Source organism: Hevea brasiliensis, chromosome 14 (genome assembly GCF_030052815.1).
Source record: "Hevea brasiliensis isolate MT/VB/25A 57/8 chromosome 14, ASM3005281v1, whole genome shotgun sequence".
NCBI classification, from domain to species: Eukaryota; Viridiplantae; Streptophyta; class Magnoliopsida; order Malpighiales; family Euphorbiaceae; genus Hevea; species Hevea brasiliensis.
Genome location: NC_079506.1, coordinates 82,885,856 through 82,899,083, shown reverse-complemented (window position 1 = coordinate 82,899,083; position 13,228 = coordinate 82,885,856). Strand labels below are relative to the sequence as shown.

The 13,228-nt window shown below is 33.0% G+C and overlaps 2 protein-coding genes and 1 pseudogene across 3 annotated transcripts in view; all 3 read right to left on the bottom strand.

Moving 5' to 3' along the window:
• Nucleotides 1-2,959: 2,959 nt before the first annotated feature.
• LOC131173010 (uncharacterized) lies at nt 2,960-3,835 on the bottom strand. The gene is made up of 2 exons (XM_058134654.1): nt 3,733-3,835; nt 2,960-3,657 (listed from the first exon to the last, which is right to left on the bottom strand). The coding sequence occupies exon 2, from the start codon at nt 3,635-3,637 to the stop codon at nt 2,960-2,962; it is 678 nt and encodes a 225-aa protein (XP_057990637.1). The 5' UTR covers nt 3,638-3,657; nt 3,733-3,835.
• A 1,282-nt stretch (nt 3,836-5,117) lies between these two features.
• On the bottom strand, nt 5,118-5,631 carry LOC131173299 (auxin-responsive protein SAUR68-like; annotated as a pseudogene).
• Nucleotides 5,632-6,236: 605 nt separating this feature from the next.
• The window catches only part of LOC110660228 (uncharacterized), a 21,183-nt gene continuing 14,191 nt past the window's right edge, over nt 6,237-13,228 (bottom strand). Inside the window, exons 1-3 of one of the 2 annotated variants that reach the window (XM_021818447.2) lie at nt 7,384-7,468; nt 6,611-7,262; nt 6,237-6,475 (exon numbers count right to left, since the gene is read on the bottom strand). In XM_021818447.2, coding sequence (XP_021674139.2) covers nt 6,377-6,475; nt 6,611-7,237 — 726 coding nt within the window. In that variant the 5' untranslated portion in view covers nt 7,238-7,262; nt 7,384-7,468 and the 3' untranslated portion in view covers nt 6,237-6,376. Of the gene's footprint in view, nt 6,476-6,610; nt 7,263-7,383; nt 7,469-13,228 lie in introns of those variants that run through there. The other variant, XM_058133533.1, reaches the window with a different exon arrangement.

Genomic DNA, 13,228 nt, shown 5'->3' with positions numbered 1-13,228 from the left:
GTTAAAAATAAAAAATGCTTCAATCCCTAGGAACTTCTTCTTCTCCATCTTCGATCTTCATCTCTCCTACCTTCCCATCTCTCTCTTGTTCTGCAATCCAAGAAATCTTTACAAAAGGAAGACATTCAACACAACAATTAATTCAGCTTTTTATTGTGAAGGTATAAAAAAAAAATCTCATCATTTCTTTCCCTTTTTTCATAGACAAATAATAAGGTTTAAAACTGATCAATCTTCTATCACTCACCAAAACACATGCAAGATCAAAGCCCACAACTCAGAAAGGTTAACCAAAAACACCATCAGTAACCAAAGAAAAAAAAAATGTTATCATCACCAAAAGACCTATAAGAGCTCACACTTAATATGGAATCAAAAGCCAACCCAAATTCCAACCCAATCCCAATAATTCCATGATTACTCACAGATCCAGACAATGTAGGAAGTGTTAGCTCTTTCTTCTCAACAAAATTCGAATTGAAACCCAAAAGACCCACACGCGAGAATCACACTTGCAATCGTAGTTCCACAGACCCAACTTACTCATCCACTGCAATCGTTCACAGCAGAGGCGGAACCAGAAGATTTAGTTAGCGGGCAATATGCGTTAAGTTTATAACACTATATGCATGTATTCAAATCAAAGTAAATATAAAAAATATCAAGAATAAAAATAATAAAGCTTATTGTTAAATTTCCAATTTTTTTTTAATTCCATTATCTAGTAAGTCATTTATTATTTTTGTAATAAACCATTTGAATTTTCACGTGAAAGTGAATTTAATTATTTAAGGAAGCTTTTTTTTTTTCTTAAAGATTATTCTACTTAACTCAACTAAGTATTTATCCCAAAAATTTAGGATTGGCTATATGAATTCTCTTTCTTCACTCTAAACGATTTTGGGTTAAATTCTCGAAAATGTATAATGCTTCTAGGTCATGTTGTACTACTATCCTCCAAATCAGTTTAAGTCAGTTTAAAGATGATTGAAAAAAAAAATTAACATGTAATAAATATAAAGATTTTATAATTTGCAAATGAAATTGTTTTTTCTTTAGTTTAAGGATGAAGATTGTCACATATAAGATTGAACTTGAAAAAGAAATATATTACAATGAATAAATTGATTTAATTTAGTGATAACTTTATTTATTTTTTAATTTTAGTAGCATTCTAACTAATATCAAAATAATGATTTGTATTTATTCTAATTACAATAAATAAACAACTTAAAAGACTAAATGAACTATGGGGTAAATTGATAAATTTAATGGGGGCAAAATCAAATGGTGCAAAATTGATAAGTTTAGCAGAGCAAAATTAATAAATTTTATGGGGGTAAAATTGCTAAATTTAGTGGACAATATTAAAAATAATCTACCTATGTAAAGGATTTCAAAGAGAGCAGTGGGGCAAGTGCCCTCATTACCCCAGGCCCACAACAACAATATCAATAGAGACACAAGGAGGGCAAAGATGCAAATTTTCGAACCTTAACTGGGAAGACCATAACTCTCGAGGCAGAGAGCAGCGACACATCGATAATGTCAAGGTCAAGATCCAAAACAAGGAATGAAACCCTAAAGTTTAAAGTATTGATGAAATAAATTGTTGTAGCTCCATTGTCTTGAAGCGGAGCACCCAATGCGGCAACTTCTCTTGGAGTAAACAATGAAGAAGATCGGGAGGCGAGCGTGCATGTGGAACATGGTACTCTACGTGAAGGATGATGAGGAGAAGAATGGGAGGAGAGAGGTAAATGGCGCCGGACCTATGTATGTGGCAGTGGCGGAGGAGGCACACAACAAATAGGCCCTTAAAAACTAGTGTCATTTCACTTTCATTTGAGATCAAATGAAGCCCTGATGTCTTAGCCATAATTTTAGCCAATTTATATTCAACTTCTTACTGTGTTAATCATGCATTTGTTGAGTTGGCTTTATGGAACTCTATTAATGCCTTAACTAGGATTAACTTGAACAAATGACAATGTTTTATGCTAATAATTTTTCAAAAATTTTGCCTACTTTCTCAACCTCCCCTCTATCCTTTCCATTTCGTCTCCTCTCCCCACTCAGATCATTTGCTGAATGGCTTCCTGGATCAATTGTTTGAATAAGCAATTCCTAAAATACAAGAATTGGATCACAGTGCACATAATTTTAGTTGCCATCCAAATTCTAATGGATGATCAAGTGGAGGTGGGATTGCAATGTTATATATATAATGTGAAGTGTTCAACTGTACATACATGGAACAAATAGAAATTTCAAAACAGAGTAAAACAGAGTTAATGTAATTCTCTTTCACTTGACTGCAGCTGGCTTTGGCCATAAGGGTGTTTAATTAATCACTAAAAAGTGTCAAGCCTGGGTAGTGTTTTGGTAAAACCTTCCCAACAATGACAATTCCAGGATTCGAAGCCCCTGATCTAGGTAAAATCCGCCTGAGTTATATTCCACACCACTGATTCAACCATTTATTGGTGCTCAAAGAAGGAATTTAATCTCAGTGCACATGGAAATAGCAAAAAGAAAATATTTAATTAGCAGTTGTAAGATTCATGAAAATGTTAATTGAAACTTCAACAACTAACAATCAAGATGGTGCAAAAACAAGATCAATTTACTCTTAATTATATATAAAGTACGGCAGGGCAATCGACAACGGTAAATAACTAATTATCAACTCCCTCAAAACAAGGAAAGATCATATTCCAACATAGTTTCAATTTGGTGATGCAGCATCCTTGATCTCATCCTTAGCTAGGAAGACACTAGTAAGAGCTGCTTTTGACTGGAGAGAAGCCTTCAACAATTCCAGACCCTGCTAAAGATAAAAAATTAAGGGCTAAAACCAATATTAATTGTATCCTATATTGCCATTTAGCTTAGGTTGATTCAACGATTAAAAGCATAATTTTCCTTATCGACAACAAAAAAAAAAATTAAAAAATTCCTAAAGGTAATGAGTTGAAGTTAAACATTCCTCATCAATGCCAAACTCAACCATCTTCTCATTAAGTGCGCTAAAACCCTTAACACTAAACTTGTTCAGCAGAGCAACACCAGAGACCATTGACAATGGTGACACTGACAAATCATCAGTCACCATGTATGTAACCAGGCCCTTCACCAAACCTCTCTCACTATTACTAGTTGCTGTATCACTAGCTGATGTATTATTTGTATTGGTGCCAATAAACGGCAGTTCATAAGTCATTGAACAACCGCAGTTACTACAACGAGAGCCTCTCTGATCGGTAACGCACCGGTGGTTACTATAATTAGAACAACCATACAACTTTCGTCCTGCCTCAGGTTTTAGAGGACGAGTGTCAGGCAGCAAGAGAGGCACATGTGCGAGCTGGGTTAATGGCACAGTGGGTTTTAGAAGAGAGTCCTTGCTTTGATTTGGTTGTATATAAGCTTCGTTAAGGTTTTCAAGGCTCTCGTAAAGATTTCCTATACAGCCAACCATTGCTGGTTTTTTAAGCAGCCTAATCACAGTACCTACAGGCAAAGAGAGAAGGGTGAAGAGGAAATCTACAAAATCTTTTCCAGCTTCTGCGAAAAGGACTTTGTTCGCCTTCTTGTCTATCAATAGCTTCAAGCTCACTTTGTTCTCGGTAGCCATTCTTGATATAAAGCTGATATCTGCATTCAAACACATAATTAAGTAATCTAATTTTTTTTTTTCCGAAAATAAAACGCAGAACGCCATGAATGTACCTGATGCTTTGGCTTGTCAAGTTCCGGTTAAAAGCTCACGAATGAAGCCATAGGTGATATATGATATACAGGAGTGGGCAATGGGAGAGAGGAACAGTTTGGGGAGGCCAGAGAGGAAAGGGAGGTGTGAATATTCATTTATTTATGACCTATTTAAAGAAAAGGCATATTTACCAAAAAAATCAAAATTATTTATTCATTTCCAATTTTAATTAAATCTTTTAATTTTTAATTTTAATTTTAGTAACTGATTCAATTTTTTCAATTTTAAATGTCAAAAATTTATACGTTTTTCAATTTAAAATTTGTTTTCCAAATGTCACAGGTAATAGAGAATTGTGGTGTTAAGATTTTCTTTCCTTTGATGCAAATGTATAATATTTTCCTAGTAAAAATTAAATAAAATAATTTTATTATTATATATATATTAATAGAGCTTATTTGGTATTAATGTTAAAACTGTTATTAAAAAAATTATTTTTTAAATATATTAATTAAAAAATATTTAAAAATAATATAAAATAAATATTTTAATTATACTTTTAAATTATTTTTTTAAATAATATTTAAAATTATACTTTTATTTAGAAAAATAGTTTGAGTCCTGTAGACTCAATGATTATAATAAAAAATAAAAAATATTTTATAAAAAATATTTTATTTTAAATAAAAATATTTCTTCATATATAAATTATTTTTCACAAAACAAAGGAGTTTTAAACTAAGCAAATTTTCTTAACTCAACTTTTTATTTTATTTTTTTTAAATCTTTTCAAAAATCTATGAGTGCTACTAGCACTAATTTAAAAAATATAGTTTTTAACCTAATTAGCTTGTCACATTAACTTTCTATCTATTAACCCAATAGCTAAAATTAAAAGCAATGTCAAATTTTATGAATCAAATTAATAAATTTAAATTTTAAGAAATGTGTGAAAAATATTTTATTTTTATCAGTAGCCCTAAAAAATTATCATTTTACATTTTAATTTTAATCACAGTATAACCTTATTGTAAGATTTTGGAGTATTAAGCATTCAATGTGTTAACTTTTTTTGTTAAATGGCTTTATTTTATTATGTTACATCAATTAGTTTTAGCCCCTTAAATTTAGTTAAATTGCCTTATATTAATCAATTAATTTTCTTATTTTAAATTTAGTAAAATAAGCATTCACATGACTCGCTTTCTATTTGAGGTTTTAAGAATTTGGATTTCTGTTAATAATGTCAAGTGTAGAGCATGAGCATGTTATTTTGCATTTTCAGCTGATTGGCATAATGCATATTGGACAAAAATAAGCATGAAAAACATTTTGAGACTTTTGATAAATTGTAAGAAAATAAGCTATTGTGTGCCTTATTTACAAATCTAATTATAACTCTTCAAAAACTGCAAATTGGCAGCTGGTTGCTAGTTACTTGATCTTGCAGACAGAAAGACAGTGAAAAACAATGGCTAGATATGGATGTCAAGAAAGCATTCTCAACATCTCTAGTAGCCTGCTGTTTGATCAAACCAAGTGCATATCCCATATGCTCTGTGTCACATGGCAGTGTGAGAGGCCCCTTGTTTGCAATCCAAATTCTTCTTCTGCCATGTTGAACAGCTGTTTGATGATTTCATTTTTAAGATATTCTAATGGAAGAAGGAAACGTTTTTTATCTGCTGAATACACAGCAAAATGGCCCTTTTCAGACATTGGTGATGTGCTGCAGTTGCTAGTATTAGTAATTCCAATGGTATGTGGCAATGTAATTCTCTTTCGCTTGATTGCAGCCAGCTTTTGCCATTTCCTTGCCAATTTAAGGAGTTTCTTGGTATTGATCATCTTGTTACTCTATAAAATGAATGGAAAGATTTATGGGAGAAAGTGGAGGAGAACTTGAGATTTTTGAGTGCTGAATGCTAACCCTGTGATGGTTAATAAGGCTAAATAGCTTGACTATATATATATATTCAGAGGAAGACATGGTCCCTCATAATTGAAGGTCACATGGGAAGCAACACCATGTGATAGGTGGATGTCAGAGCCTTTTGGGGAGGTGGGCATGTTTGCTACTGTTCATAATCATCCCATCGAGGTGGAACAAGGTGGTGTCATATCTATATCCTTTTACCATGTAATTTACTAGCAAAATTGATACTCTGATCTCTGTTTATTGCTTTTAATGTTTGCTGATCTAAAACTATTTATAAAATCTGGTTAGGTTGTATAAGACTGATTCTGTTGTCGACATGGATAGGGCAAGTTGGACCCAATATGTCCAAGAATTGCCAAAACAGGTATTCATGGAAATTGTATCTGACAGTGATGTATGTGTGTATGCTCTGTAACAGCATTGCTTATTAATAGGATGCTATTTGAGACTTCAGCAAAATTTCCACAACATGGTTCAACTAGCTAAATTTAAGTTCTGATCTTTTTTTTCCTTTTGGTTGAAGGACACAACAGGCCTTATCAATAAGAAGGTTATCAAGCAAAATACTGACAGCCAAGGCAGTGCAAAAACAAGATCAATATACTCTTAATTATATAGAAGGGACGGCATGGCAATTGACAACAGTAAGTAACTAAATATCACCTCCCTCAAAACAAGGTTAATTAGCATTAGTAAAGATCATACATATGTCCAACACAGTTTCATTTTGGTGCTGCAGCATCCTTGATCTCATCCTTAGCAAGGAAGACAGTGGTAAGAGCTGCTTTCGACTGCAGAGAAGCCTTCAACAATTCCAGACCCTGCAACAGAAACGCAATTAAGGACTAAAACCAATATTAATTGCATGCTATATTGCTTAATGTTCATGCTGCTATGGAAATAAATGAAGAAAAAAGAAACAAATTGTTAATATAATGAGTTGAAATTGAACATGCCTCATCAATGCCAAATTGAACCGTTTTCTCGTTAAGTGCACTAAAACCATTAACACTAAACTTGTTTAGCAGAGCAACACCGGAGATCATTGACATTGGTGACACTGACAAATCATCAGTCACCATGTACGTAACCAAGCCCTTCACAAAACCTCCCTCACTACCACTTGCTGTATTATTATCATTGATAACAATAAACCGCGGTTCAAAGGTCATTGGTGCATTGCAGTAACTACAAGGAGCATCTTTCCGATCAGTAACACACCTGTGGTGATGATTAGAACAACCATACACCTTTCGTCTTGCCCCAGGTTGGAGATGATCAGTGTCAGGCAGCAAGAGAGGCATATTTGCCAGCTGGCTCAACGGCACAGTGGGTTTCAGAAGTGAATCCTTACTTTGATATGGTTGCATGTAAGCTTCATCAAGGTTTTCAAGGCTCTCGTGAAGATTTCCTATACAGCCAACCATTGCTGGTTTTTTGAGCAGCCTAATTATGGCTCCTACAGGCAAAGACAGGAGGGCGAAAAGGAAATCCACAAAATCTTTTCCAGCTTCTGCAAAAAGGACTCTATTCGCTTTCTTGTCGATCAATAGCTTCAAGCTTACTTTGTTCTCGGCAGCCATTCTTAATTGATATATAGCACGATATCTGTATTTACAGACACATATAGTTAATCTAATTATTTTTTTCTTCCAAGAAAGAGAATGATTTAATTATCGAGAGGAGAGACATATATTTGACCATAAAAGGCAGAAGGAGATGAATGTACCTGTGCTTTGGTGCGTCAAGTTCCTAGTTATAAAAACTTACTGAGTTGTGAATGAAGCCAGAGGTGATATATATAGAAGTGGGCAATATATATATATATATATATATGAAAAATTTTCTTAATTTTCAAGAACTTAGCCTGGAAGTAACAAAGGACGACGGATGACTCAGGACTCACTTTGCTTCCCTTTGTCTCTCTTTCTCTTTCTCTTATATTTGGTCTTTTCTCATTAGCTTTGTTTCTAACTTTTTTGTCACTCACTTTTTATTTTTATTAAAGATATTGTCATTCTTGTCTTTTTTAACTTCCTTCTTTTCATCCTTTTCAACCATAAGATGCACAAATTAATTTTAATTTTATTTATATAATACAATATTATTAATAATAAATATTTTATATTGTTAATGCAATTTTTTAATTAATGTTATGATTGTATTTAAAATGCAATGATTAAAAAATAATAAGATAATAATAAAATTTTAATTAAATATTTCTGGCATTACTTTTTTAAAAATATGAGGTGAATAATATATAGTTTTTTTTTTTAATTTTCATCATGATTCCTTAAATTTCTTTTTCAAGTTAAATGTTGGCAGTCATTTTTTTCCTTTGTAATATTATACTCAGCATTGAGTATTTTTTTTATATATAGTGAGTATATAATATAGTTGTAAAATATTATATGTAATTAAAAAATAAAAAATTCATGGAAATTAAGGATATTAAAAGTGCGGTGGAAAGAATATATATGAACTATTTGATTTGTGAAGAACAAAGTTTTGTTTGAAAAGGGGAAAAAATCTTTATATTTACTTCAAACTTAAACTATGACCTCAATTTTAAAATATATTATTTTTAGCTAAAATTCAATTGGAAACTTGATGCTTAACTCCTCATTAATTCGTGGCATTTGTCATTATATGGGGAAATTTTGTTTTAAGTAGGAGATTAGGGAGTAGAGACTCGAAATTACCAAGTGAAAGATATATTTTCAGCATCAGATTAAGTTAGGTTAGCTGGAAAGTACTATAGAAATCTGAGCAACTAAAATAATTTATAATAATTAAATTTAGTTAAAAAAAATTATATGAACACCCAAATTCAATTAATTGAAATAAATTTGAATTCTAAATTAAGAGTCCAAAATTTTAATCAAGTTATTTTAATAGTTGAATTAGGAATTATTTAAACCCTTTAGCTACTTTTGTATCCTTCCCATATGGGATATTACAAATTAATATGAGAAAATCATGCTAAAAAAGATGAAGATCTCTTCACATGAAAGCCAACATTGGAAAGTTGCTGAAAATGAAGAAGAAGAAAGAAGAAGAAACAAGCACTGTTATGCAAACTTTTCGACTTTTTAAGACGTCCATCAGTGTCCTATTTGGAATTGCAATGGTACACACTCAGATCAATCACAACTTATTGCTTAGGAGAGAAGTTTGTTACCAGAGCTTGTTCACCGAGAATTTTTCTTGCCTACATCTAGTTTATCATGGACACAAAGTGATAAAATTTTCTTATTAAATATATGAATTGCAAGTTTATATTTTTGGTCCACAATAGACTGGATTTAAGAAAGAATTTCTAATGGAAAAGTATTACCTCTAAAGAGATTCTAATGCATAGCCAAAAGAAATGCCATTACATTAATTGCAAACTATAATCTCCCTCAAAATAAGGTTAATTAGAATTAGGAAATAACATATATATCCAACATAATTTCAATTTGGTTCAGGAGCATTTATCCTTGATCTCATCCTTAGCAAGGAAGACATTAGTAAGAGCTGCTTTTGACTGGAGAGAAGCCTTCGACAATTCCGGACCCTGCTAAAGAAACACAATTAAGGGCTAAAACCAATATTAGTTGCAAATCACTCTAAATCGGTGATTTGAGCCACAAGCTGACTCTCAATTGCATGCTAATGGGCAATTGATTCTCCTGATAGACTATTAAAAAAAATCCTAAATGTAATAAGTTGAAGTTAAACGTACCTCATCAATGCCAAACTCAACCATTTTCTCGTTAAGTCCACAAAAACCCTTAACACTAAACTTGTTCAGCAGAGCAACACCAGAGATCATTGACATTGGTGACACTGAAAATCATCTGTGACCATGTACATAACCAGGCCCTTCACAAAACCTCCCTCATTACTACTAGTTGCTGTATTACTAGCTGATGTATTACTTTTATTAGTGCCAATAAACGTCAGTTCATATGTCATTCAATGACTGCAGTTACTACAAGGAGAACCTCTCTGATCAGTAACACACCGGTTGTGATAACAATAAGAACAACCATATCCCTTTCGTCATGCCTCAGGTTGTAGATGATCAGTGTCAGGCAGCAAGAGAGGCACATTTTCGAGCTGGGTTAATCGCACAGTGGGTTTCAGAAGTGAATCCTTACTTTGATATGGTTGCATGTAAGCTTCATTGAGGTTTTCAAGGCTCTCGTAAAGATTTCCTATACAGCCAACCATTGCTGGTTTTTTGAGCAGCCTAATTACAGTACCTACTGGCAACGAAAGAAGGGTGAAGAGGAAATCCACAAAATCTTTTCCATCTTCTGCAAAAAGGACTTTGTTTGCTTTCCTGTCGATCAATAGCTGCAGGCTTACTTTGTTCTCGTTAGCCATTCTTGATATAAACCTGCTGCTTTTGCGCGTCAATTTCTAATTAGGAACTCATGAATGAAGCCACAGGTGATATATGATATATGGGAGTTGGCAATGGGAGAGATACGATTTGGGCAGGCCAAAGAGAGTAGATGATAAGGTTTATCGGTTAGCTAGCTCAACATCTTGTTGAATGTATAGTTATCCTCATCTCATGTAACTGATAATTGAGGTTAATCGAAACACTAAAAGATTTTTCCAGATTATAAACAGATTTCTGTTTATGATGTAGAAAAATACGTTTGTAAAATTATTTACAAACCGAACAAAAATGGTTTATATAATCCTTGTTTGTAATTTTTCACAAACAAATTTAAAATCTTTGTAAATTCAAACAGATTTTGAATCCATTTGTAATGTTAAAAAAAAAAAAAAAAAAAAAAAAGCAGAATTTTTCCCTTCAAAATTTACCAAAATTTGCAAACAGTTACAAACGGATTTTGTAATCCATTTGTAGTTAAAATTAAAGGCAGGATTTTAAAAAAATGGCAGATTTGTTCTATTTAAATTTTTACAAACGGTTTTTGGAATCTGTTTGTAAAATTCAACATAAGCAAAAAGTCAATGAACACCCGGAGAGAAGCCTCCACGTTGAGGCAAGATTACTATCATTTCTGTCTACGCACCTACTAAGGGCTGAGTCAATGAGTGGATGAACATCAGCTTTTAGAGCTTAGTTTCCAGACTCTACTCACTACAACTACACTTGCTTCATGGCTTGATTGTTTGCCCCACCCTAAGTTGGTTGAAGTCGATCCTGCACCCATTGGTTATAAACGGATTTCAAATAGATTTCCAATCTATTTGTAAATTGCTATACTTAAAAAAATAAGTTTTAGACTTACAAACGGATTTTAAATCCATTTGTAAATTGCAAGCGGATTTATTTATAAATTGCTTTACTTAAAAAAAAAAAAAAGTTTTAGAATCTATTTGCAAATTACAAATAGATTTGCAATCCATTTGTAAATCTAAAAACTTTTTTTTAAGCAAAGCAATTTACAAATGGATTTTTCAAATCCATTTGCAAATCTTAGTATTTATTTTTTATTCAGAAATTTGCAAATGGATTGAAAATCTGTTTATAAATTGCAAATGGATTTCAAACAGATTTTCAATCCATTTGTAAATTGTTTTACTTAAAAAAATAAGTGCGAGATTTACAAACAGATTTTCAATCTGTTTGTAAATTGAATAATTTCTTTTTTTATTGTGATATCCGTTTGTAAAATTCATTTGTATTTGGGTAAATTCTTATAGTGAAATAAAGGCCTCTTCCTCCTCCTCCACCCAAGAGTGGGTCCCTCTTAGGTGGATTGTGTATAAGATTTTGATTTTTGCAAGTCCTGAGCTTATAACATTGAGGGGTTTCCTTTAGACTTGAGCAGTCTCAATTAGTCAATTGTATGTGTGTTTTTCTAGTTCATGATATCCATTTAAGCTTTCTGAGTCGGTAGGGTACTCCATTCTAGCAAGGCAAGGAAACAGTCTCATTAGGTGGTGGTAGCTCACGAGGTGCAGTTTAAGACCTGAAGGCACGAGTGAGACGCCAAAAAGCCAACCAACGCTGTTCTCCACTTGGTTTGGTGCTGATGTGAAGCTTTGTGATTTTGTGTAGTGAGAGTTTTTTTGGGCCCTGAGGTAGTGCCTTAAGCAAGGAAGTTGGGGAACCTGAGGGTAGAAGTGCTGGATTGTGGCTGTCCCCTACGGCTACAAGAGAGTGACACGCCATCTAGGCTCTCCCTCATCTCTTGATGTTCTCCCATGGGCCTATGATTTCTATATTACCCTAGTCTTGTGCTTCAAGTGTTTGTGTGAAATTTAGCTTGTTGCCTTTCGTTCCTATGAATTAGACTATTGATGATTGAAATCCGGTGAAGGTGCAAGTGTTTGAGTTGGATGGTTCCTCTATGTAGTGTTTGTGCCTCATTTGCTTTTAGGTTCATGGGTTCAAGTGCAACCCACCTTAACTAGGGGTTTCTACTTGCCTTTGCCTGTATGGGTTGGGGTGTTTTGTTAGCTAGACTTATGTTGAACCTTGGGTTTTTTTTTTGTTTGGGCCTACAGACTAGTTGTAATGTGCTTTCTGTTTGGACCTCTCTCACTAAAATCGGGCTTTAACTCTTGCTATTAATGATGAATTTCATTCCACCTTTTGGAAAAAAATTTATTATATATTATTTTTATGTAATAATATACTATTTTATATAAAATTAAAATTATTTAAAAGTAAAACAAAAATCCATCATAAACAAAAATATATCATTTATCTGCTCTTTCAAAATCTTTGTTTCACCAAACAAGCAAACCTAAAACTAAAATCAAAGCCAAAATTTATTCTTCCCTCCTTCAAAACTTTATAATCAACTTAAATTTTGAAAATGAAGCAGGGTGTAAAGGGCATGAAGCAGGGAGCACCCAAGTAGTTCTCATTGCTCACTATTAGTTCTTGCTGTCAGGGGTGAGCATTATTAGATTCAAACTGAATAAACTGAAACGAACTGCCTTAATTCAGTAATTTGGTTTAGACTTCAATCCTTGAACCCATGAACCAAAAACTCATATAGCAACCGAAAACACCAACACCTCAATCCTTGATCTCATCCTTAGCAAGGAAACACTAGTAAGAGCTGCTTTAGACTGGAGAGAAGCCTTCAACAATTCCAGACCCTGCTAAAAAGCACAAAAGAAACACTATTAAGGGCCAGAACCAATAATAATTGCATGATATATTGCCTTATAACAAACATGCATTAACCTCGTGACTCAGTTTATTAATAACAAATTCTTAATCTTCATGTTATTAGAAACTAGCATAAGTGTTAAGTTAAACATACCTCATCAATGCCATACTCAACCATTTTCCCTTTAAGTGCACTAAAACCCTTAACATTAAACTTGTTCAGCAGAGCAACACCAGAGATCATTGACATTGGTGACACTGACAAATCATCAATCACCATGTACATAGCCATTCCCTTCATAAAACCTTCCTCACTATGACTAGTTGCTGTATGTTGTCCCAAAAATAGTCCAAGAGATGGAGTGAATTAGACTTAAATAATTTTTCGGCCCTTACTTGAAGCCTAATGAAAAATTATTGTTTTATTCAATTAGGTGTTTCTATATGTAGTGAAAGTGATATGTGTTTAAAGAATATA

Bases quoted from the DNA above. Each gene is read 5' to 3' on its own strand.
- LOC131173010 (XM_058134654.1), bottom strand. From the start codon at position 3,637: ATGGCTACCGAGAACAAAGTGAGCTTGAAGCTATTGATAGACAAGAAG.